Source organism: Caretta caretta, chromosome 7 (assembly GCF_965140235.1).
Source record: "Caretta caretta isolate rCarCar2 chromosome 7, rCarCar1.hap1, whole genome shotgun sequence".
In the NCBI taxonomy this organism is placed as follows: Eukaryota; Metazoa; Chordata; order Testudines; family Cheloniidae; genus Caretta; species Caretta caretta.
Genome location: NC_134212.1, coordinates 69,364,587 through 69,387,340, shown reverse-complemented (window position 1 = coordinate 69,387,340; position 22,754 = coordinate 69,364,587). Strand labels below are relative to the sequence as shown.

Genomic DNA, 22,754 nt, shown 5'->3' with positions numbered 1-22,754 from the left:
GTGAATAGTAGGCTGGACCCTCCTGACCCACAGAGTCTCTGCTGGGTGATATTAGCAGGTATCCCCAGCACAATGGCTCTTAGAATTAACACACCACAGAGATATATGAGGCAGTTCCCACCCCTCAGAGCTATTGTTTCAGACTGTCTGCAGCCTGAAGCAGACAGCACTGCTTCGGTTATGCTCAGTTCATTTTTTCAAGCATTTCTTCACAACCTGAGGGCTGCAAACTTAAAAAAAAAAAGTCTGATGTATTTCAATGCCTCCTTGAGCTGGAGCCTGAGGTACAGGCCTTATGGTGTCTATGTCTTGGTGCGGTCCTGTTGAGTGGTTTTGCAACGAGGAGAAGAGATCCAGGGGTTCTCAACCCATTTACCATTGTGGGCTGCATCCAGTACTACCTGTATGGCCCTGAGGATGTCACATGGGCTGCAGCTCTGTGCTGATTGGGCCGCAAGCAGGCCGCAGGTTGAGAACCACTGCCTGAGCATTGCAGGATGCAGTGCTGGCCATTGGTGCCTTCTTCTCTCCAAGATGCCCTCTTCCTCTTTAACAGTGTAGAAAGTTGGGTGGGAAATACACTGTCACACTCACACCACTCCTCTCTGTACTGGTGTACGTCAGCAACTTGTCTAATCTCTGTCCATGCCCTTTGCCTGTGGACGCCCATCTCCCCTGCCATCAACATCCCAGACTTTCATTTGAAATGATCTGATCAACCAGGGGGGTGGGGGTGGGGGTGGGGGAGAGAGAGTCTAGGAGGCTTTAGTACTGGTAGGCCACTAGCCATGGAGATTGCAGCAATCAACATTTTAAACAGATTCCACATCCTTTGTGACAGGCGTGTGAAAGGGTTGCTGTTATACTGTATGCAGGGAACATTACAGTGGGGTATATTTTCACCTTTAAGAGTGGGGATTACCGCAGTGGTCACTCTTAATGTTTTAGTTGCCTTTGCCACTAACCAACCAACCTTCCCTCTATATTCACAATAGCTCCTTGTTATAAAGTTTAAATAGTATCCCCTCTATTGCAGTAATTGTAACCGCAAAGGCAAACTTGTAAAGTCTGTAAAGCTTTGCTTGGCCAAGGCTTCAATTTTCTCACTAGAATGAAGAGGCTGAAGTGGAAAACAAGACTGATAGAGATGCAAACTGTCATGTTTACACATAGCTCATCAACACCGTTTCCTGTGACCATCACAAAACGTTTCCTAACATTAAATGAGGGACCAGGAGAAGTTGCTGGAATGCGGCACAGGGACCACAGCTGTTCACTAGTCCCTGCAACTGAGGACATTATTGCTATTATAGAATTATTATCTATTGCTTCTCCTGACTGAAGTATGAATTCGTAGGGGAGGAAGGTTCTATTGCTGCCAGGATGTGTCACTGTACGCAAGTGGTTTCACCTGAGATTGCGATGTGTGATTGCAAGCTCCACTGGTTAGGAAAGATATAGGCAACAAGAGAAATATAAAAGGGGATGAAACACATGAGAAGATTCTGAGAGAGTTCAAACAGTCTCAGATAATAAGGCTACAAGAAAATAATTAGAAGCAAAGGAGGTAAAGATTTAGATGTTCTTGTCCTTTTTAAGCCACTAGCCCAAACTGTAGTTTGGCTGAATCAAGCAGCCAGTAGGATTAGACTGGACCATTTATTCCAGCTAACTCACACTGTAATTGCTATTTCACATTTCTCCATATTTTCTCCACCTCATCTCCCTCTAGCATTTCCAATTGGGTGGTGCATGTACTGGCTCATCCACTAAATTAGTCTCAGCTGTAACAGACCATCTACTACGGAAAGTAATTGAGGAACGTTCATTCTCGCTATCCAAGAAGTTCGATAAAGCAATAGTGTGGGAATGACAGAGAGTCTATTATCCTCAATCCACCTGCAGTGAACCACTGTCATTCCAACTAATGTTTTATCAAGTGTTTTCACTGTAGTTCTATTAAATTAGTAATTTCCTCCCAAGCCCATTTTTATAAATGCATATGTATGGTGTATTTATAAAATGGCCAGACTGTACCATTCTGCCCCTCCCCATTAGTCCCATCCCAAATCTCCTATATTAGGAAAGTAGAATGTACATAACAGGAAAAAGGGCACAAGAATATTTGTCTTTCAGCTGCTCCTGTTGTCTTTTCTAACAGGTTTCTTCTAGCCCAGTAGGAATCCATGGTGTTCAATTTCTGGCACATTTATTTACTTTGCAAATTCTTTGCAGTACCCCTTTATCCCTGACCTTCATTACACCTGGAGAAGCAGTGACATCCAGTGGTGAAACTATACAGAGTAGATTTCCTTGTATGTCTGCCTTAAAATGCTCTCTTTGTTTTGTAGGAAATAAATCTGAAAAATGCAGGGAGGATTCCTTGGAATTCTCTTCTTTTTACACAAGCTTGTAAATGGCACCAACTTCAGGTGGTCTCACAGCAACAAGAATATATTACTGACAAAGTGGAAACAAAAAACACAGCATAGAAAACAAACAGAAAAGACCCTGTCATGTAGAGAGTTTACCAGATGACTTAAAGGGACACTGTAAACCTGAGATCTACATCAACATTTTTAAAAGAATGAGTTAAAAGCATTTTAAGCTACTAACATCTGCCCAAGTCTTCCTGCTAATTTGGTGATTTCACAACAGTATCCTGTTTAAAAGGATGTTCTCATATTTGTGTGGGAAGGGGAAAAAAAAAACAAAAAAACCAACAAAAACAACCTACCCCCATCCCAGACAAAGGGAAATAGGCCACAGTGAAACAGACCTTACACAAATTGCTTTCTTTCACAAACACAGAGTAAACCAACTGAAAAACTAGAGTTTGCTTTCTGATCTCTTCTAGTTATAGCCATTTTACCATAATCTTACTTGTAACTAAAGTAGGCAAACAATTTCCAGACCAAAGTGATTTAAAAGTTGAGGATGTCTCTTTAAAGGAGTCACTCAGATTTTGTGTACCTATTTATTAAAAAAGCAAGCAGAACAAATGAAATAAATGTAAGAAGCTGAGCCGGCAGGAGCCACTGATGCTGCACAGCAACCATCAACACAGAGGCTAATCGCAGGGAGCAAAAATACATTGAATTTTTTTTTACATTCAAGTAGAGAATATTGCGATAAAGCAGCTATTCAGACGACTCCTCCCCTGCCCACACACTGCAGTGAGGCAGCTTCACCAGATGCTCTGTTATCATTCCAAGTAGATTTTGTTTTTCCTTTGCATTCTCAAGATCACTTGTGCATTATCTCCTAGAGACTGTCCGCTTCACACGCTTTATCCAAATTTCTCTTAACTTTCCCAACCTATTCCCTGTTTCTGTCTGTCCTGGAGCTCTCACTAGATTTGTTTCAGTCCCCTCTCTCTTCACTATTGCCGCATGTTCAAAAAAAGACAGGTCAGGCCCCCAAAAGTCTCACGATTGGTTTAAAAATCATGGGATTTTACGACTTTTTTAAAAAAAAAAATACTACATTTGGAGTTTCTTTGCCTTTTGAACGTTTAGGGTTTACAGCTTTGGGGTCTTCTCTGCAACCAGGAGAAACTAGAAACTTACATTTTAAAAGACCAAAAAACCTGAGATGCTGATACCGCCACAGGACTCGGGAGTTTCAGGCTTCAAGCAAAACACCACATCTCACTGGAGCTGGTAGCACTGCCCAGTCACGGCTCATGTCCAACTGCCACAGAACATTCCGATTCTAACATTCTCTCCCTTCTCTGGCCAGAGGCATCACCTGAATAGTCCATGTGCTGTGCCTGACCTGAGTGCAAGAGGGCCTGACAGCCCCTAGGGGTGAGTCCAGTCCTTGATAAAGCATTGCACAGGACCTTTTGAGAGGCGTAGTCATAGGTCAGCCTGGCTGAACAGGGTAAAGGGATACATATAATGCCCTTTAAGCAATGGCTAAACATTTTAAGCCTGAAGTGGGACGGGATGAAAGCTGGCTTCCTGCCTCAGTTTCCTTAACTCCACTGGATGGTGAAAGAAATGGATGAAAGTGTAACCGTGACTTGGATGTATCTTGCAGGGGTTGAACCTGAAAGCTCTGGATCTAAAAGCATGATCCCTCTGCCAAGAGAGCTAGAAGAAGGTCCATTATGTTGGAGTCAACAGCAGACTTACCACCTCTTACATGAAGAAAAGGAGTACTTGTGGCACCTTAGAGACTAACCAATTTATTTGAGCATAAGCTTTCGTGAGCTACAGCTAACTTCATCGGATGCAACCTCTTACATGGTATAGCCACTAGAGAGGGACATAAGCCCATGTTCTGGCAGGATGGGATACAAAAGCACTGGAGTTTTTCGGCACCCCACAACAACAGTTTATCTACATACACAAAATGTAACCTTTTTAACTATATCAATATATTAAATTGGTACAACCTTCCCAGTATGGACTTCATTATAGTGGTATGAAGGTACTTATACCAACATAATTTATCTCTGTAAATTATACTGCTATATCTTTGTCCCATAAGGCACCTTTATGCTGATCTAACTGCACCCCCACTGGAGGCTGAACTGGTTTAACTATTTCAGTAATAGACACACACACACAAACTGAAAGAGTTAAATCTGTACATAAACTGAGTGAAGACCAACCTTAGATATAGGACAGTCTAGGGCAATTTCCTGAAGAAAGGCAGAGACATGGGCAAAAACAATTTGCTCATTCTGCAGGAGGCTGACTAGGGCTAAGAGTAAGCTGCTTGTGGACAGATGTTTACATGACATTTTAATAGACCCGAATCAGAGGTGGGCTGCTGTTCTAACAATATCACTGCCTCCGTCTTAAGCATCCACACTGTCTTTTTAAATTGGGAACTGTGTGCAAAAAGTACATCCCAACCTCTATTAATGACCTCACATGTCAGACAGGGTTACACAGAGTAAGGTCAAATGAAATGACTAGCTGATGTAGAAGCTGTGCTGCATTTGGACCCCTCACTAAGGATAGAAAAAACAAATTTCAAAATAATGGCAGTAAGCAAGAGATGGGCTCAAGTATGGCTTTCAAATCAAATGTCTTAGTAAACATGTGGGTACCAAATTTTAGATGCCATAGGCTCACGTACATCCTCTTCACAAAGGAAGAACAAAAAGGTGGGTACAGACAGAGGTTTAGTCAAAATAGTTCTCCTTCTGGGAGGAAGTATTTAAAAAAATAAAAAGAGTCCTGAAGAGTGTCATTTAAACACTGTGAGAGTTTTAAATAACCTAGATGTGCTAATATTAGTCTGCAGTGGTTGGGAAATTTCAGATTTCTTTGAAATTGCCTTTTTTAGCTGCCACGAATAGACAAGAAGAGATCTCTCTCCACTGAGTTGAGAATACAGTAAATGAAGAAACACTGACACAAAGGTAGCAAGAGTGACATGTGCCACAGTCAAACTTAAGGCTCTGCTTTCAGAGCTGTTAAGTATCCACTCCTCCATTAAAGTCAATGGAGTTAGGATTCACAGATTTTAAGGCCAGAAAGGATCATTATGATTATCTAGTCTAGGGGTTCTCAAACTGGGATTGGGACCCCGGGGCGGGGGGGGGGGGGGGGGAGAGGAAGGTCACTAGGTTATTTACCTGGGGGGTCATGAGCTGTCAGCCTCCACCCCAAACCCCGTTTTGCCTCCAGCATTTATAACTGTGTTAAATATATTTTAAAAGTGTTTTTAATTTACTGGGGGGGGCAGTTGCACTCAGAGGCTTGCTATATGAAAGGGCTCACCAGTACAAGTTTGAGAACCACTGATCTAGTCCAACCTTATGCCATAAACCCAAGACATAGAACTGCGCTCAGTAATTTTTGCATCAGCCCAATAACTTGTGGCTGGGCTACAGCATTTCTTGTAGAGAGAGGCCTAGTCTTAATTCAAAAGACTCCAAGTGATGGATAATCTGTCACATCCCTTGCTAATCTGTTCCAATTATTAATTGCCCTCCCTGTTAAAGTTTTCCACTTTGAGCGATCAGTACCTCTGAAAAAAACTCAAGCCCTTCATCTCCCCAAAGGAAATTAATTCCTTCCCCCAGATTAGGCCTTTTAACAACATACAGCTAGATCGAGGTATTTGGCTGTACCTGCTATTATATCTCACATGATCTGAATGCATAATGGCAGGCCCACCTCCCAATATTACAGGAGAGCATGCCAGCAGCCTTGTCACTGTGTTGACATGTTTCACTCTTGCTACCTGATATGCACTTATTATTCTCTGCTGCATTTAGAATCCTTATTTCACATAATATTGGGCACGTCCCACCTTGTGGTCATTATCACCGCCTTTTCAATATGTCCAATGCTGACTTTTAATTTACCTTACAAATCAGAATATGAAGCACATAAGGCACCATCTTCCTTCAAACAAAGCCAATGGCAGAACTACCACTGAATTCAAAGGGAGCAGGATTGGACCCCACGTGTAAAATCAGACATGTTTCTAAGATTCTCAGCACAAGCAGAAAGGCTGGACAAGTTTTGGTCTCCCATCAACACAGAGGCTTCTAAATATTTTAATAAAATTAGAAATTTGAAAATCAAGACATTTCATTTACATAATTTTTATTATCTTTCAACCTCACTTACTCCTGCCTTAGCAATGTCCTACTCCCCAGGCACACAGATATTCTCTTATTTTCCTGGCTCTAACTGGACCTATCTAGGTTATGCCTTAAGATTTTGGGACTAGCCCTTCATTAATGCGGTAAGAGACAAAAACTAGTAGAAACAGTGGGCACCTGAGGGGCTACAAAGCACAAACAAGTCAGCTACCATCAAAGAGGTTGTTCATTTGTTGACTAATTTCAGAGAAAATCCTCCAGCTGAGCTATTACTGAATAGTCTAAGAAAGCAATTACACTGCATGTTCACATACAGACATGTTCTACATTTTCAAGCCAAGACTAAACATGTGTAATTATTATTCGGTGTCTGCAGCTTGTGGTTTTATCTTCTCAGCAGCTTCAAGGACAGACTGAAGGATCACTTTGTCTCCAAATTCTCTCTCTCGATGCTCCAAGAGAACACCCTAGTGAGAGGGAAAGGAAAAATGTGCAGTGATTCCTTTTTGTATGGGGATACATTTAAATAGAATCCAGCATTTAGGAACTTAAAAACGTTGCTTTTCACTTTCTATCTGACTGAGAAACAAGGAGTGAAAGAAGATATGATCCAACTTCTCAGATACAGGTTTAATCAAGTCAACCAAAGAAATACATGAGTTTTCCCTCATATTACTTATGTTAAGGCACATGTTATGCAAGGATACATGTTGTGGCATTTTCCTATAAACTAGATAAACTCTTCTTACAGTACATTCATGCTTCTATCTCAGGAAGATTAGTGCAAATACAAATTTCAAGTAACCTGCTCAAGGCCATGGAAACACCATTAGGAAGACCCTACCAAATTCATGGCCAAGAAAAATGTGTCACAGACTATGAAATCTGGTCTCCCCCCTTAAAAGCTGGTCTTTTCTATACTTTTACCCTATACTATAAAGATTTCACAGGGGAGACCAGCATTTCTCTAATTGGGAATTCTGACCCAAAAGGGAGTTGAGGTGGGGGGCAGGCCACAAGGTTATTTTAAAGGGGGGTCACATGCCACCCTTACTTATGCACTGCCTTCAGATCTGGGCGGCTGCGGAGCAGCAGCTGTTAGCCGGGCATGCAGCTCTGAAGGCAATGCCCTGCCAGCAGCAGTGCAGAAGTAAGGGTGGCAATACCATGCCATGCCATCCTTACTTCTGTGTTGCTGCTGGTTGGAGCTCTGCCTTCAGAGCTCAGCTCCCGGCCAGCAGCCCCTGCTCTCGAGCTGCCCAGCTCTGAAGGCAGCGCCACGGTCAGCAGCAGAGCAGAAGTAAGGGTAGCAGTACTGCAACCCCCCCACATAATCTTGTGACCCCCCCCCCAAACTCCTTCATGGGTCAGGACCCCTAAAATTACAACACTGTGAAATTTCAGATTTAATTAGCTGAAATCATGAAATTTACAATTTTTAAAATCCTATGACTGAAATTGGCCAAAATGGACCCTGAATTTGGTAGGGCCCTAACCATTAGGCTCTGAGCACATTTAACCAAAACAGCAAGTTTCCATAACACATAGATATAGCAAAAATAGATTTTCAGTAGACTGTGTATACATGACATTTGTTGCATACTTTATATAAATTTATTTATACCCTGGTAGTCCCCACTCTTTGGAACTTTCGAGACAGACAGACATCCCTATTCTAAATCTTGCTTTGACGATCTGTGCGATTACTGAACAAGCAAATGTTTCTTGGCAACATCAATTACCCGGGAATAAATTTCCAAAGACGACTAGTGATTTTTTGGGTGCCCAACTTGAGACAATTTAAAAGGGGCCTGATTTTTTAGAAGGTGTTGGCCTGCCACCTTTGGAAATTTAAGCCCAAGTTTTTTGTTGTTTTAAATCACAATTTATCAAGTCTGCTACATATTTATCTCCATACTCTGAAAGTTTACAAAACCATTTGATAAGATAATACTATACAGTAAGTCTTTAGGATATTATATTTAAAGATGGACCCCAAGTTGGATCTAGAGATGATTTTTCCCAAAATTTGATGGTAGTTAAATCCAGACTTCTAATTCAAGCCCATCTTTCAGGTATATTATACGATGTTGTTTTGTAAACAAACTGAGGATGGTTATCAAAAACATATATCGATCATTTGTTCCACACAGTGTTTGATTTGAGTCAACGTTGTCATGAAATCTTTGTTTGTTTAAGAACATGAACGAATAGCAACGATATTTAGAACTGAGGTTTCCCACCCTCACACACATCATAACCAGTAATGGGAGATCACTTATTTGGTGCAAAGTCACCCCAAAATTTTAAATTAAAAATGAGATGTCATTACCAGGGGCACATCCACCAGCTGAGCAGAAACTGTCAATTGAACTGTCAATTGTAATTTTTAAGAGAATGAGAGCTCATCAGTGGAGAGCAGCAGATGGAAAATCTCCTTAATGGGTAAGTGTCAGAACATTTGGAAGTGATTATGAGAGATTTTGTTTTCAAGGGCAGCAAGCTGACTGAAGTTTGTGTCAAGCATTGGAAGATGTTCTGTGAACGTCACTGCACAAGACAAGAGATGCCCCAAGCCCACAACTAGAACACAGTGCAGGGCAGAAATTAGCAACTGTGGCCTTGTCATATTCTAAGAGTAAGTGGCTAAAGCAGGAGGCCTTTGGGCTCTCATAGGGGCATGAAGGAAACTGAAGGGAAGAGCGGAGGAAGAAGAAGAAGAAGAAGAAAAAAAACCTCCCGAAAGCCATGCAGTACCTGCTTCCCAGCACCAATCACGTAAACTCCTCCCAGGATGAACCCTTCTCCTTCCAGGTTACCACTGTACCCATTCTTCCAAGCGCGAAGGAAGTTCTGCCAGACTCCTAGGCGGATAAAACCCATCAACAGCATTTTTCGCTTGTGAGGACCATAGAACTTTTTCTGTAGGAGGACAGAAAGAAAATTCAATAAACAAGAAACAACAGTGACAGAGGAGACTTCCCTAACTGTAACCAAGGCAGCCAGCCAGCCTCTGCATTCAGAACAGTTTCTAACAAGTAATATTTGGGTATACCAAACTGAATGATGCCTTTTATAATCTTATCAGAACAGAAGTTCCTTTAAAACAGTAAGAGGTCACCTACTTTCCACACAATCAGCAACATCCAGTTGTTTTTGTCACTGCTGCCATTCCAGATTTATGGAACTGATCAGCCTACTACAGTTGCTTCCTGGATATCTTGACTGGTGATAGCAGGAGCGTGTTTTTCAATGAACAGATTTGTTTTGAACTACTGGGCAGAACTCCCTCTAGAATAGCCTGTCTTGTTTCATGTGCTGGAGAAAAGGGACAGGGTTGCCACCTCCCACCATTTTATTACCGGTCTCATTATATTGTTTTTCCTAAAGTCCCAGCTTTTGGGATCATGCAATTGAGAGACCTGAGTGTTCACCCAAGACACTGTTCCTAGACCTCAAGTGTTGGAGAGATAAGTTGGGAAACATGACCCCGAAAGATCCAAAAACAACAGAAGGCAAATAAAAGAAACATATATCATGATTTCTAAACTCACCTCAAGATTTTGAGGGCGTGATGCACGATTTCTGAATTCTTGTGTTTGGCAACAGCGTAAGTTTTCAGTAAACATAGCAACAAGCAGTTCTATTCCTACCATTTGTTTTTCTTAGAATGTTGTGCTGCAGCTAATGAACTTATCACACCCTTCTATTTTATTGTTAGTCCTTGGCTTTAATACCAGGCTAATTAGCAGATAGTGCAGCCCAGTGCAAGAAAAGAGAAAAATATTTGGCATGATCTCACTGTTTGCGTAGGTGGGGGGGGGGGGAAATCATGCAAGAACATGTCAACAGTACACAGCAGAAAGACAGCTGAGCTTGTAAACTGAGCAACCTTATGTAGAGAAAAATCTAAGCTAATTAACTTCTTAAGCTACAAAAGGCTATTAAATCAATTTCCAGATACCTAAGTTTCATTCAGGCCACACTATGCAGATTGCTTGAAAAGGCTTGGTGGATACAGATGCTGACTCAAGCTAAGAGTCTTGCGTAAGTCTTGCTTAAAACAAACAGCGCAATACAAACATACCTTTTCATCCAGAAATATTTCCCCTTTGAAATAATGCTGGAAATCCTCCACTTCAGTCCCAATCTTTTCTTTCACAACAGCATAGAGGGGGATGCCAAGTTGGTCAAGCTGAGGTTTCAGAGAGGAAAGCTCAGAAGCCTCCTAAAAGACAATGAGCGTGATGCCAGATTTAGCCACTGGATGGAAGTCTGAAAGACTCAACATTTGGCACGTAGCCACTTCGGTGGATGGTAGCCAGAGGTGCAAACTGGATGCAATGAAATGTAATAAACAGGGCATATGAGTGAGTTCTATTCCTAAGCCTTCTATTGGCATAGAGACATCTTCACCAGAGATGAAGGTGTGATTGCAGTGTGGGCAGGTATATGCACACTAACTTTAATCTAGATGGTGCAGCTTACAGTAGGTATGTATTCAGGTTGCTGGCCTGTGCAGAGATCCATGCTACTGCATATTCACTGCTATTGTTACCCATGCTAGGTAGATTAAAGCTAGTGTAGGTATGCTTACCTCTCTGCAATCACCCCTTCATTCACAGTACCCTTACTAGGGCTGACTTCACTAGGAAAGGAGGATAGTTTTAAGCATGTATTTGCTAAAATCCTAGCAAAGGGTAAAGCGAAAGTCTTAATTAAGGCTACAACTTGCCTTGTCCATTCTAGGATTTTAGCATTTGTTAAACACACACATTCTTTCCTAGTGAAGATATAGGCACTGTGTGCAAGTCAATTAGCCTCTCTGTGCCTCAGTTTTTCCACCTGCAAAATGGTGAATAGGCATCAATGTACCCTTTTCATGCTGCAGATCAAAGAGTGATATGCAGCTCTTATTACACAAGGGAAGAGGAAAAAATGAGGTTTTTTTTTAGCACATACAGTGAAATTGTGTTTCTTCTGCATGCACCTTCAGGATACCAGAAGTTATGCTGCTTTATGTGTCCCATGCAAGGTGATATACTCCTGGGGGAATTCTGTGCTACTGCACATGTGCATAATTAATGAGCCATGAATATTTTTAATTTTTTGTGCAGAAAAAAGCTTATGTCAAAATGTTGCTGCAGGTTCTGTCTTTTGCCTACCACAGGGTGCAGTGGCAATAGAACACAGCAGCAGCTACCAGCCAGCTAGGGAAGAGAAACAGCCTGCCTTCTTTGCAGCGCCTGTCAGGCCATGTCAAGAGACAGGGGCTATGAGGAGACAGACAGAGTGGGGTGCTGAGGGAGGTCAGACAGGGGTTCATAAGGGCTAGGGGGGAGGACAGACTGGGGCAGGGGCTGAATGGGAGTGGAGGCACAGAGCCACAGGGGAGAGGGAGGTGCAGGGTCACATGGTGATGGGGTAGGGGATGCAGAGCTAGACAGGAACAGGGGAGTGGCTGGGTGGGGGCACAGACACACATGGAGAAGGGGGAGGGGTGCAGGGCCACATGGACACATATGGACAGGGGGTGCAAGAACACATGGGGGTGCAGGAGCAGATGTGCCTGACTGAATGGGAGAGGCTAGGGGTCAGCCAGGGTCTACATGGGGGAAGCTCCCTGATAATACCTCCCTGCCCCACAAAGAAATCTGTTCTATACTTTTCCCACCCATATCCAACAACCCTCCACGTTCACAACCAGGCTCCTTCCTGCAAATTAACTTCCCTCTCCCTCAGCTCCTCCGTTACCCTTGACTCCCCCAAACCTTTGCATTGCTTCTGAGGGGTGTGGTAAATATGGTTCTGTATTATAGTTTAAGTGAATTATTACTCAGAGTTCTGTATTAATGTGCCTAGTAAGGACTCTATCAGGGTGGATAAAAATCAATTATTTAAAATATATACATACATACACACAAACACCCCCCCACACACAAAAAATTGGATTTTTTTAAATTTAAAAATTGGATTTTTTGATACAATACTTTGAGGAAAAAACACCTATCGAAAGATATTTTTAATTAAGATACATTATAGCTCAAAGATATCTCATCAAGGAATGGGGATTATAAATTCTAATTCTATAGTATGAGACAATATAGTCATGTAATGTTTAAGAAAAGTTTTGCAAATGAGTTCCAGTAGTTCATGGATTAGAGACCCAATGAGGTTCCAGGGGCTTCTGTATAGATTATTTAGGTTAATCTTTCTATCCACCCGATGGGACTCAGTGCTCAGTCTAGAAGATACCATCAGACATGCTTAGTTTTGCAATTCTCAAACCATGGATGTGTCTCCCAGAGGTAACATGCTCGTTAACAGCAAAAATGCTTTTAAATAAATAAATAATATATAGAGGTGAGAAATAACAAACCTCAACTCTATTGTCCCTCTGCAAATTTGACATGGAGTCAATCCCTTACCTCTCTCTAAAAGTGCAAAGTTTCAAAAAGTTCAGTGAATAGAAGATTGTTGGGGGGGGAATAGATCTGGACAACGAGAAGAAGTCTGGAGATAAATGTGAGAAGCGAGGGACATATGCTTATTTTGTTAAAATATTATATGTTTGCTGTTGAAGAAAAAAAATCCAGAATATTTAATGTTGTTGTTTTAGTTAAATAAAAAATTTTAAATGTCTGCCTGGTGATGTTCTCCTCCTAATGCAGCATGGCAAGAAAATCCACCAAATATTAATGATTAAAAGGTTGAATTGGAGATAGTTCACCTCCCAATGACTTCATAAATATCTGCTTCAATTACCTTTGGTAAATGAAATAACCAAACACACATTCATTTTCTGATATAGCTGTAAAACTAATCTGAAAAGTTTTCAAAATAAATCACTGTTTAAAAATGTATAGTGTGTACCTTTTAAAAAATGAAACCTACATCTATCTCTGAGTTGTAAAGAATTATTAAGTATTAAGGTTATAACAACCAACAACAATGCACTTTTATGTAGAAAACCATGATTAAATCGAGGCTTCATGACCAGTGATTTAAATCAAATCCACCGTGGAACCTCTGTGTCAAAAAACATTTCCTGAATCTTTTTTGTTGTCTGTATTGTTACAAACATATTTGCTGAGAGGTATTTTGAAATAAGTGACCAAAATAATTGAAACTGGTATGATTATATTGTGTTAATCTGACAAATAAAATATGCAGAATTTTAAAATACTGTGCACAGAATTTTTCATTTTTTGTTGCAGAATTTTTCATTTTTTGGCATAGAATTCCCCCAGGAGTAGTGATAGCAGCAGCAACACCAACCCATCTATGGGTTTTCCACACGGCAAAAGCAGTTTGTGGAGGGGGAAATTTTTTCTCCAGCATCTCCTAGCTTCCAGTGTCAGTTCCAATATGGAAAAGATGAGACAGTGGCTGAGGGGGTTTTGTGCCTTTTAAGAGAGAATATGGCCTTTGCTATGCAAAATAACTCCGACACTACTGCTTAAAGGGCACAATCTGCATACAACCAGTTTATGAGAAGCGACTGAATTGCCTTGACTCAAAGTGTTGCCGTAATTTAGGGAAGATATCAAGTGTTCCAAGTAGAATGCTCAGGGGAAGGCAGATGGCAGAATTCACAGACATTACAAGGCCGATGTCAACAGGCCAGAGTGAGTCTGTGTAAGGGTAAGGACAGAGCTCCAATCTGCTACTGCCAATCCCCACACAGAAAGCTCAGAGGAGATAAAGAGAGGAAATGAATAAGCATGAATCAGCCTTATGACAGTCAGTGAGTAGGGAATGGGAGGCATACTTAATACTCCCATTTTTGAATATATCCTTCAGGGAATGTAGCAAAGGCTCATTGCACTCACTCCACCAGTAGCCCCTCCATCCCATCTGTTTGCAAAGTTCTGTTAAGTCTTTGCTGTTTTCCCTAAACCAAACGCTTGGACTCTCTTTCTATAATAATTAAGCAAAACTCCAAGACAACCCAGCATGCACCATCCACCATGCAGTACTCACTTTAAACAAAGGCACCTCTCTATTCCATGATAGCTGTCTAAAATTCTGAAACATGATGCTGCAGTCCATTACTGTAGTTTTGCTTATAAAAACAAAAAGCTCCCTCACGATCAGGAACCCATGTACCCCTGGGGTCAGAAGCCCTAGCACATAGTTGGGAGAACAGAGGCAGAGAAAGAAGTCAGCGTCTGCTTGACTTTTTTAACTCCCATCAAAGAGGATAATACAGCTGTGCCCTGAGCTTAGCAACATGTGCCCACACAAAAGAACAAACCACTCCCTTGGGCAGGGTATGCACCTGGTCGGTCTAAATGAGAGGGAGAGCAGACTGAACAGCGGCAATTCCCATGCGGGGAGGAGAACCTGGCTCTGCCTTTCCCGGCCAGCTAGCAAACCAGGTTTACACCAGAAACAGATTATTTCCTCCCCCATCCACCCACAGCAAGCAAGGGGTGGCCAGCAAGAAGAGTCAGTCTGGAACAGTTCCCTCCCTGGTCTGCTCATGGGGTGTTGCAGCAGCTACACCTCACCCCTTACTCGGGACACAGTGAACATTTGCAGCATAGCCTATGGCATTCAGCATACCTCCGGCCTTTTTGCCCACTTAAATCACAGTATAATCATCAGCAAAACCAATGGTTAAACAGTAGTTTTCTCTTCCAAGTCCATCTCAAGGGCAAGCCCCTGCCCAGTGCCCCTGGTCAGAATCACAAAGTAGAAAGAGCAACAAGAGACTGACAGTGAGTTAGTCTCAGATCACCAACTTTTCCTCCTAAGTTGGCAACCTGCTCCCTCACGTTTACATAGATATTTTTAAGATGCATATTAAAACTTGGTTAAAAGAAGTACATTTTAGGACAGTGAAGAGTGCTTACCGTCAGGGGACTGGACGGTTTAGGAGCTACATGATGGTATACAGAGCTTTTCCCTTCTAGGTCACTGGCTCATCCCATGTAACTCCATGTGCCCCCCATGCCTTGCCTCTGTTTGGAGCGGGCAACACCCTCCCCCGAAAAAAACTGCACCCATGGTTGCCCACCCGACTCACCCCACGGTTTCCCTTTGCTTCCCTGCCATTTTCTGCAGGGAAACAGGAAATCTGGGGTGGGGGCATTTTCGGCAGGCACACCGTCCTGCAGAATCCCCACTGCAGTAAGGGCCTGTTCCATGATCACAGTATTTCAATCTGTCTCTTTCCATGAGAACTAAATTCACTGAAGCATACAATGCTTTCTAATATTATGAGGTATAGGGACTAATTAGACCCTACAATTTAGTGGTTGCTAGACTAATTGCTCGGTTTTATTAACTGGTGAGTAATAACATAATTGCTATGGTAGAAATATCCTAATAAGTGACCAAAATATAAGGCAGGTTTTACATTCAGCAGACTACCGAACCGATCGTGAACAGCAAATGTGTGAACAGCAGGCTTTTCCTTCCTCCTTTTGAAAGAATGACTTTAATCTCCAGGAAATGAAACACTGACTGGAGTAAGTTGGTGACAGACGTTTCCCAATCCCACGCAACGCTGCTGTGTCAGTAAACCGTACCTCCAAGATTCCTGCTAGTCCATCTCTGGGCTTCTCTTGACCACAGACCACCTATCTAGCCATTTATTTTGGATCTGCGGGGCCAGATTCTCATCCCATGTTAATCAGCATAACCCCATCACAGTCAATGGATGTATGCTGATTTACACCAGCTGAGAATTTAGCCCATAATAGTGACAAATGGGAACAGAGATAAACAACGCTCATTTTCACGTGGGAGCAAATCTGGGATTGGAAACAAGATTTTCAGATATGCAAAACTTGTGCTTTAGCTGACTGCCTCCCTGACCACATCTAACACAAAGACACATAACTAGAGCAAAACTCTCTGAATTAACCCCTAAGCCCGTCACAATACCTCTCTGCACAAAAAGCATCCAGGTCTCCGCACAGCCATGATCACTGCACCATTCTTCTTCCATAGCTCACCTGCCTTGAATGTTCTCTCTTCTGCTTAGAAGGGAGAAATAGCATAAATTATGGCATCTATTTACATAACTACAACTTCTGATGAAGAACACTAAGCATGGTGAAAGATTCCCAGTTCAGTATTCCATGTGGGTTTATATTCTAATCAAGACAGAGGGGGAGATTTTCAAAGTGTATTTAAATTCCAATTAAATGTATTAAAAAAAGTCCATTTTAAAGTATCAGTTTGATCAAGATCCCTGAATTTATAGCACTTTTCAAAGACAGGTATGAATTGTCATCTCTAGTTTTGCACATGGGAGTCAGCTCCCAGCTCTGCTAAACATCCTAACTTTCTGTCCCCTGCTTGTTTGCCTCCGATTGTGGTGCATGTTTTGAATAAAATTGGTTATGTTCGGAAACAAGAGCTACTGTCCCAAACAGTGGCCCATCAGTTTGTGCCATAGAATGAAACCCCTCTCATTTTGAGATTTTAAATATTCCACTGTGTTATACAAGTTCTGTGCTAGTAGAACTCTACTGAACTCAAAAGTCAAACGTAAGCAATGCAGAATCAGGCCTTATGTCTAGACATAGCATTATGGTGTATAAGTTACTTCCCACTCAAGCACAAAACATCCTCTTTCAGTCCCCCTGCGTACATCTGTGAATTAGATGTCAATGTGTTCACTTGAATTTTTTCCCCCCACCCTGCAGTAATAGGCAATTAGCCAGTGAAAACTCTAAAAAGCATTCTCTGTTTTAACCTATATCGACTCCTGCATGTGACCTTGCACACCTGAATAATTCTCTGCCTTGTTTTGGGCTTTTGTAATAGAATTAAACTGCACAGCACCTTGTGGAAGGGTTTTTAATTTTTTGTTTCTGTTTACTCTGAGTCTGTTTTCACCCTTTAGCGCCTATCATCAGGCATGTGATGGTTTGGGCAGGCTGGAAAAACATGCTCTTTGTCAAATAAGTAACAAATCAACAGGGAAAAAAGTTTTGTATCTGTTAGGCAAAAAAATTATCTAGCTGACATGAAAAATGATCAGAAAGTAGAGAAATCTGCAAAAGATGACACAGAACCATGGAACTGTAGAGGAGGCCACATGGCCTAGTGGAGAGAGCACAGGATTGGATTCAAGTGATCTGGTTCTATTCCCGGCTCTGCCACTGGCCTGGTAGTGGACCTGGGCAAGTTACGTCACCTCTCTGTGCCTCAATTTCCCTATCTGTAAAATGGGGATAATAATACTGACCTCCTTTGTAAAGTGCTTGGAGACATATGGATGAAGAGTGCTAAATAAGAGCTGGGTATTATCATCATTCATCTGGCAGCCATTCACTCAAAATTAGATGCATCTTATTTTTTCACTTCAACACCATCCTTCCCTTCTCAAGAAGAGTCAGCTATTTCCCACACCATTTACTGAAGCAGGGAAAGACAAGAGTGGTTTGGTGCCCTCCCTGAATTGCTAATACATATGGTCTAGCCAGGGACAACTCTCTCTTCCAAACACACTCCCTTGTCCTAGGAACCTTTGTTTTCAACCCTGGCCTTAAACAGTAAGATTAGCTCTACCTAGGTACTTTTATAAACTCCATCACCGTAGACTGTGAGCTCAGTTTTCCAGAGGAATCCAATTCTTACCTTCTCCCAGAGATTTTAGCTCAGTCATCTCTAAAAACTCCAACGAGGCTACCTCCGGTTTGGAGAGAAACAAGTCGGTGTTAGCAAGAAGAATCCCTGTCACAGCTACGCCAATAGCCCCAAGGCCGATAGACCACATCCCCATGGTGAAGAGCTCCAAGTCTGGCAGGGAAGACATTTCTGGAAATAAGAGGAGGAAGAAAGGATTATTCCAGCTGCTGTAGAGATTCCAAGGGGAGGGGAGGGAGGGATAGGTAGGAGAGTTAAGAAGAAGAAGAAGTCAGCCAGTGGTGCCCAACCTTATTACACCTAAGCACAACCTTGTCTGGCCAAACTGATTCTACATATTTTAATAAGATTTAAAATCACCTGTATTGACTTAAATCTTAAGTTCAGCTTGTTTTGTATGTATTTAGATAGGTTGTTTCTATGTACAGTATTGTCTATTTACTTACCTGTGTAAACTAAAATGACGTAAACATGACAACAAAACACTAATGAATTGGCCATTAGTATATTGTGTTGAAGCAAGCTGCGGGCCTTATGAAATACTCTGGCAGGCCACGTACAGCCCGTGGGCCATAGGTTGGGGACCCCTGGATAACACCTTTTGGCATAAGTAAAAGGATTGTCTGATGGTTAAGGAGACCTACATTCAATTCAAGCTCTAACCCAGACCTCCTCATCAGTAAAATGGGGTATTACTACTTCCCTGCCTCACAGGGGGTATGGAGAATAAATACAGACTGCCAGGCATTCAGCTATTATGGCATTCTGCTGGGTAGAATGATTGTTAGAAAAGGGATTCCCTAACTACAGTAACAAAAGAGGACATTAGGATTACTCAGCAATGCATGTTAAGCCATTACTGTAAAACACAGCAGATAGTTTAAACCAAAGGAATGTCGGTAGGGCTACCATGGGTCCTGCCTTTTTTGGTCTCGATATTTAAAAAAAGTTCAGTGGATTTTGCAAATATGCTACAGTGCATCTATGAGAGAAAGAACTACAGAATGGCAAGATACAGTTCAGCACAATTGGCGGTCTCTGATTCAACCCTAAACTGAAGCTGCAGAGTGAGACAGAGCAGATCTGTCAGTTCAGAGCACTGATGCAGAAACATCTACGCCTTTGACATAATTCAGATCACAGTATATGACCCAACCTTACAAATACACTCCAGACAGCACCTACTGCCCGTTAAGGCCTCTGCAATTTAGCCTTGATAACTAGATTCCATTTATCAGTTCATGCAGACATGTCAGGAACAAACAACTTAACCTTAACCTGGCTGGTTGAAATAGATAAAGCTGAAATGGAAACAAACTGTGCCGACTATCCCAGAGGCAGCCAGTTGATGTTATGAACATATCTGCACCTCATCAAAACGTTGGTGCCACTCTCTCTTGTAGCTCAAATTGTTTTATTAAAGGCTAGACATATCCTCCCTGAAGGGCCCCGAATGCCTCATTTTTACTTCTGCCAACGTTCAAAGAGTCTGCCCAGGCTACCGCTCCTGGCAGCACTGTTTCAGCGAGAGAGCAGCAGTTATGAACTTTGTACAGAAGCAAATATAAGCCCGTTGCTATTGAAGGGAATAGTGGAATCCAACCAATGAACTAAAAATGGTACAGAAGAAAGATTGATTGGATTTTATCTGTTATGCATCAAAGTGCTTTGAGGATGGAGATTCCCTGACACCATCTCCCCGCTACCCCTTTAAAGCTAGACTCTCAGTTAGAAGTCATAAAAATCCTAATTCCAGAATTGCTAGTATTTGCTGCAAAACTGTTGAAGGAATTTAGAAGAATTTAATCATTGCTTTATTCTTCTTGTGCTGCATTCAGTCTAGCCTCTTACATATCTTGTATTTCAGGACACTGAATAGAGGACAAGGCCGGTTTACACAAATGTAGTGCAGATAAAAGAGCAAGGTCTAGCCAGTTGCATCTCTTCTTTTCAATGTAGAAGTCTTCACTTGATGTTAACCCTGATTTCCCCTACGTGCGTTTTTAGATGCAGTGGCTTTTCAACATAAGGACAATCATGACAGTGATTTTTAAATTAGTGATCACCTGTTGAAACTGGTCGGCCAGTGAATGAAGTTTACTAATGCCATTTTAGAAATGCTCTGTAAAACTCTGAAAAGAAATTAACTGAGTCAGAGACAAACTTAGTATACAAACTGCCAGAGCTTGTGTGTATAATGTAACCTAATATTGCAAAAAGTATTGAGAGGTCCCTTGAGAGATAAAATTCCATTGGTATCCCCACTGATCCATAACTCTGCTCCACTCAGCCTGTCCTTCTTATAATAAATTAAGAGGTCTGCTCTTTAGGTCTGAGTCTTGTCTGGTCCTGTGCAATTATTACCCATTTGTGGGTGGTGGATGGTAAAAGCGGAGGTTAACACCCACCAGCTCCTATCTTGCCAGACAGGAGCAGTATTGCACAATTCTTGATTCCTCAGATGATTACTGCCAGTGGCTGGGGCAGATTATTTTTTAAATTACATTTGTTCTTGAAAGATTTCACCACAAACCACTATCCCCTATCATGTCACCCCCTCTTTAAAAAGCCACAGTCAGATCCGCAGCAGGTATAAATGGAGCCATGCTGATTTATATACACTTCAAATCTGGCCTGTAGTTTACAGTTCTATAAGGAGTTGGTTTTCGTTCCAGTAGAAAGGACAGCATTAGCCTGGACCAAGAGACAAAACTTTTTCAGCTATACTGGGTTCATTTTGATGTTTCTTTCTTGGATAACAGAAAGGCTGTTCTAGAGAAACTAAGAGCAAACCTACCAATCAAGTAAACAGGGACATGGAAGAAACAGCTCGCTCCACAATAACATGAAACTCCTGCTTCTGCTCAGCTCAATGGCAATCAACAAACAGTGAAGTATATTAAATAATGCATACTTCCAGCAGCAACTACCATGATCAATAAAACAGTAGCAGAGAGAAGAGCTAGAGCCCTGAAACATCTTTTCTACTGCCTAGCAAGTTAGAGAGAGTTCTCTTTAGTCTCACTGCCCATATGCTGTAGCATTGCTTTTTCTACTTCCACAGATCAGTTTCAGCTCTTGTAATGCCTCTCAAAGTGATCCGAAGCTCCACAATATTAATGCTTTTTGATTCAAAGCCATGAAGAGTTTTACATGTAAAAAACCCAAAGCATCCCATTATAGCAGACTGTTAACATTTTAGAATAATACACTCACCAGAACCCATGTGGCCAGTGTGCACATATACCTCACCAACTTTAACACTTGAACTCCATTTGAATCAGGAGAGAAACGGGAATGGTCCACGGGAGAAGACAGACAGCTACTGTGTGCTACTGCTGGTCCTGAGGAGGTTCCTTAGGCTCTTCCTCCTAAAGAAGGCAGATTAGGTGGGCAGGACCAGGCAGGATTCCAGCAAGGAAACCCTTATGTTACTGACAGTGCGTAAATCAGAACATTTTTGAGCAACACTCATCACATTCAAATGTGGGTGGATTACAAGATAACAGCTGTCCCTCAAGAGATGAGACTGCTTAAAAGGTATTCCGTTTAAGATGCTAAGAAGTTTGAAGTCATCTAAGTTATAATGTTACTCTGGAGGGGTCATAGGCAGCCCAAGGGAACACCACAGCATTGAGGAGAGGGTTCTGTACTATAATGAAGGGGGCTTCATGCAGAATTGTTATTGAGGATTTTTAATGGTAAATATTTTTCCCCCAACTCCTCAGGTTTTGTTCAATTCTACTTTTAATCTCCCCTCCTCCATGACTGATAAAGCAATCCTGTGACTCTGGAAACAAAGCAGCACTATTGGAAGGAAGTTCAACAACATACAAGACCACAGTTTTCAGAACTGGCTGCCTAAAATCACACAATTAACCCTGCTGTGTACACATCAGGTTACCAGTTTTGCCCGAAGCTTCCATTCAGCACAGAGTTAGTTCACAGGTATTGTCGGTGCCATTTTATGGATTGAATGATGACAAGACATATGATCTGTATGACAGAGGCAGTTTTCTTTAAAAAGTACATTCAATCAATAACTCCCCCCCCTTTGTTGGGCTCTCGCATGGCTCCTGATGCTGCAGCCATATATTTTAAGTTTTGTTTACAGTATGCAATTAGCCATCTTTGAACATGCTTGTGCTCAGACCAGAGCAGGTTCAGCTAACTTCCTGGTTAAAATGCCAGCTAATGCTTTATAATTTAGTTGTGAATAAGCCTTTTTGTGTATGTGCTTCTATGTGTGAAGAAACCAGGCTAACACATGGTTCTCTAACTTTAAAAAACAAAAGATAAAAACAAACAAAAAAACAACTTTCCCATATCAACAGAAGAGGAATTTAATTGTTATCAAATATCACAGCCATCTTTAAACAATTACTTTTGTAGTGTATCCATGGCATCTGCAGGTGAGATGACCACATCAGAGCATGAGTCACTAACCTTCACAAACGCACATGCAGAACAGTATCACTCAACGCGTCAATCGGAGCAAACCAAAAATGGCAACAGTTCCACGTATACACTGGTCTGGTTTACAGTTAGGTTATTCTGAAAATCTCACCCAGTG

At 41.8% G+C, this 22,754-nt stretch overlaps 1 protein-coding gene across 3 annotated transcripts in view; it reads right to left on the bottom strand.

Moving 5' to 3' along the window:
- Window positions 1–6,558: 6,558 nt before the first annotated feature.
- Window positions 6,559–22,754, bottom strand: part of PRXL2A (peroxiredoxin like 2A) — a 20,384-nt gene continuing 4,188 nt past the window's right edge. The window contains exons 2-7 of one of the 3 annotated variants that reach the window (XM_048857595.2): window positions 21,398–21,552; window positions 18,173–18,352; window positions 16,469–16,563; window positions 10,662–10,802; window positions 9,332–9,496; window positions 6,559–7,041 (exon numbers count right to left, since the gene is read on the bottom strand). In XM_048857595.2, the coding sequence (XP_048713552.1) occupies window positions 6,934–7,041; window positions 9,332–9,496; window positions 10,662–10,802; window positions 16,469–16,563; window positions 18,173–18,352; window positions 21,398–21,407 (699 nt within the window). In that variant the 5' untranslated portion in view covers window positions 21,408–21,552 and the 3' untranslated portion in view covers window positions 6,559–6,933. The remainder of the gene's footprint in view (window positions 7,042–9,331; window positions 9,497–10,661; window positions 10,803–16,468; window positions 16,564–18,172; window positions 18,353–21,397; window positions 21,553–22,754) is intronic. The other 2 variants (XM_048857596.2, XM_048857597.2) reach the window with 2 other exon arrangements.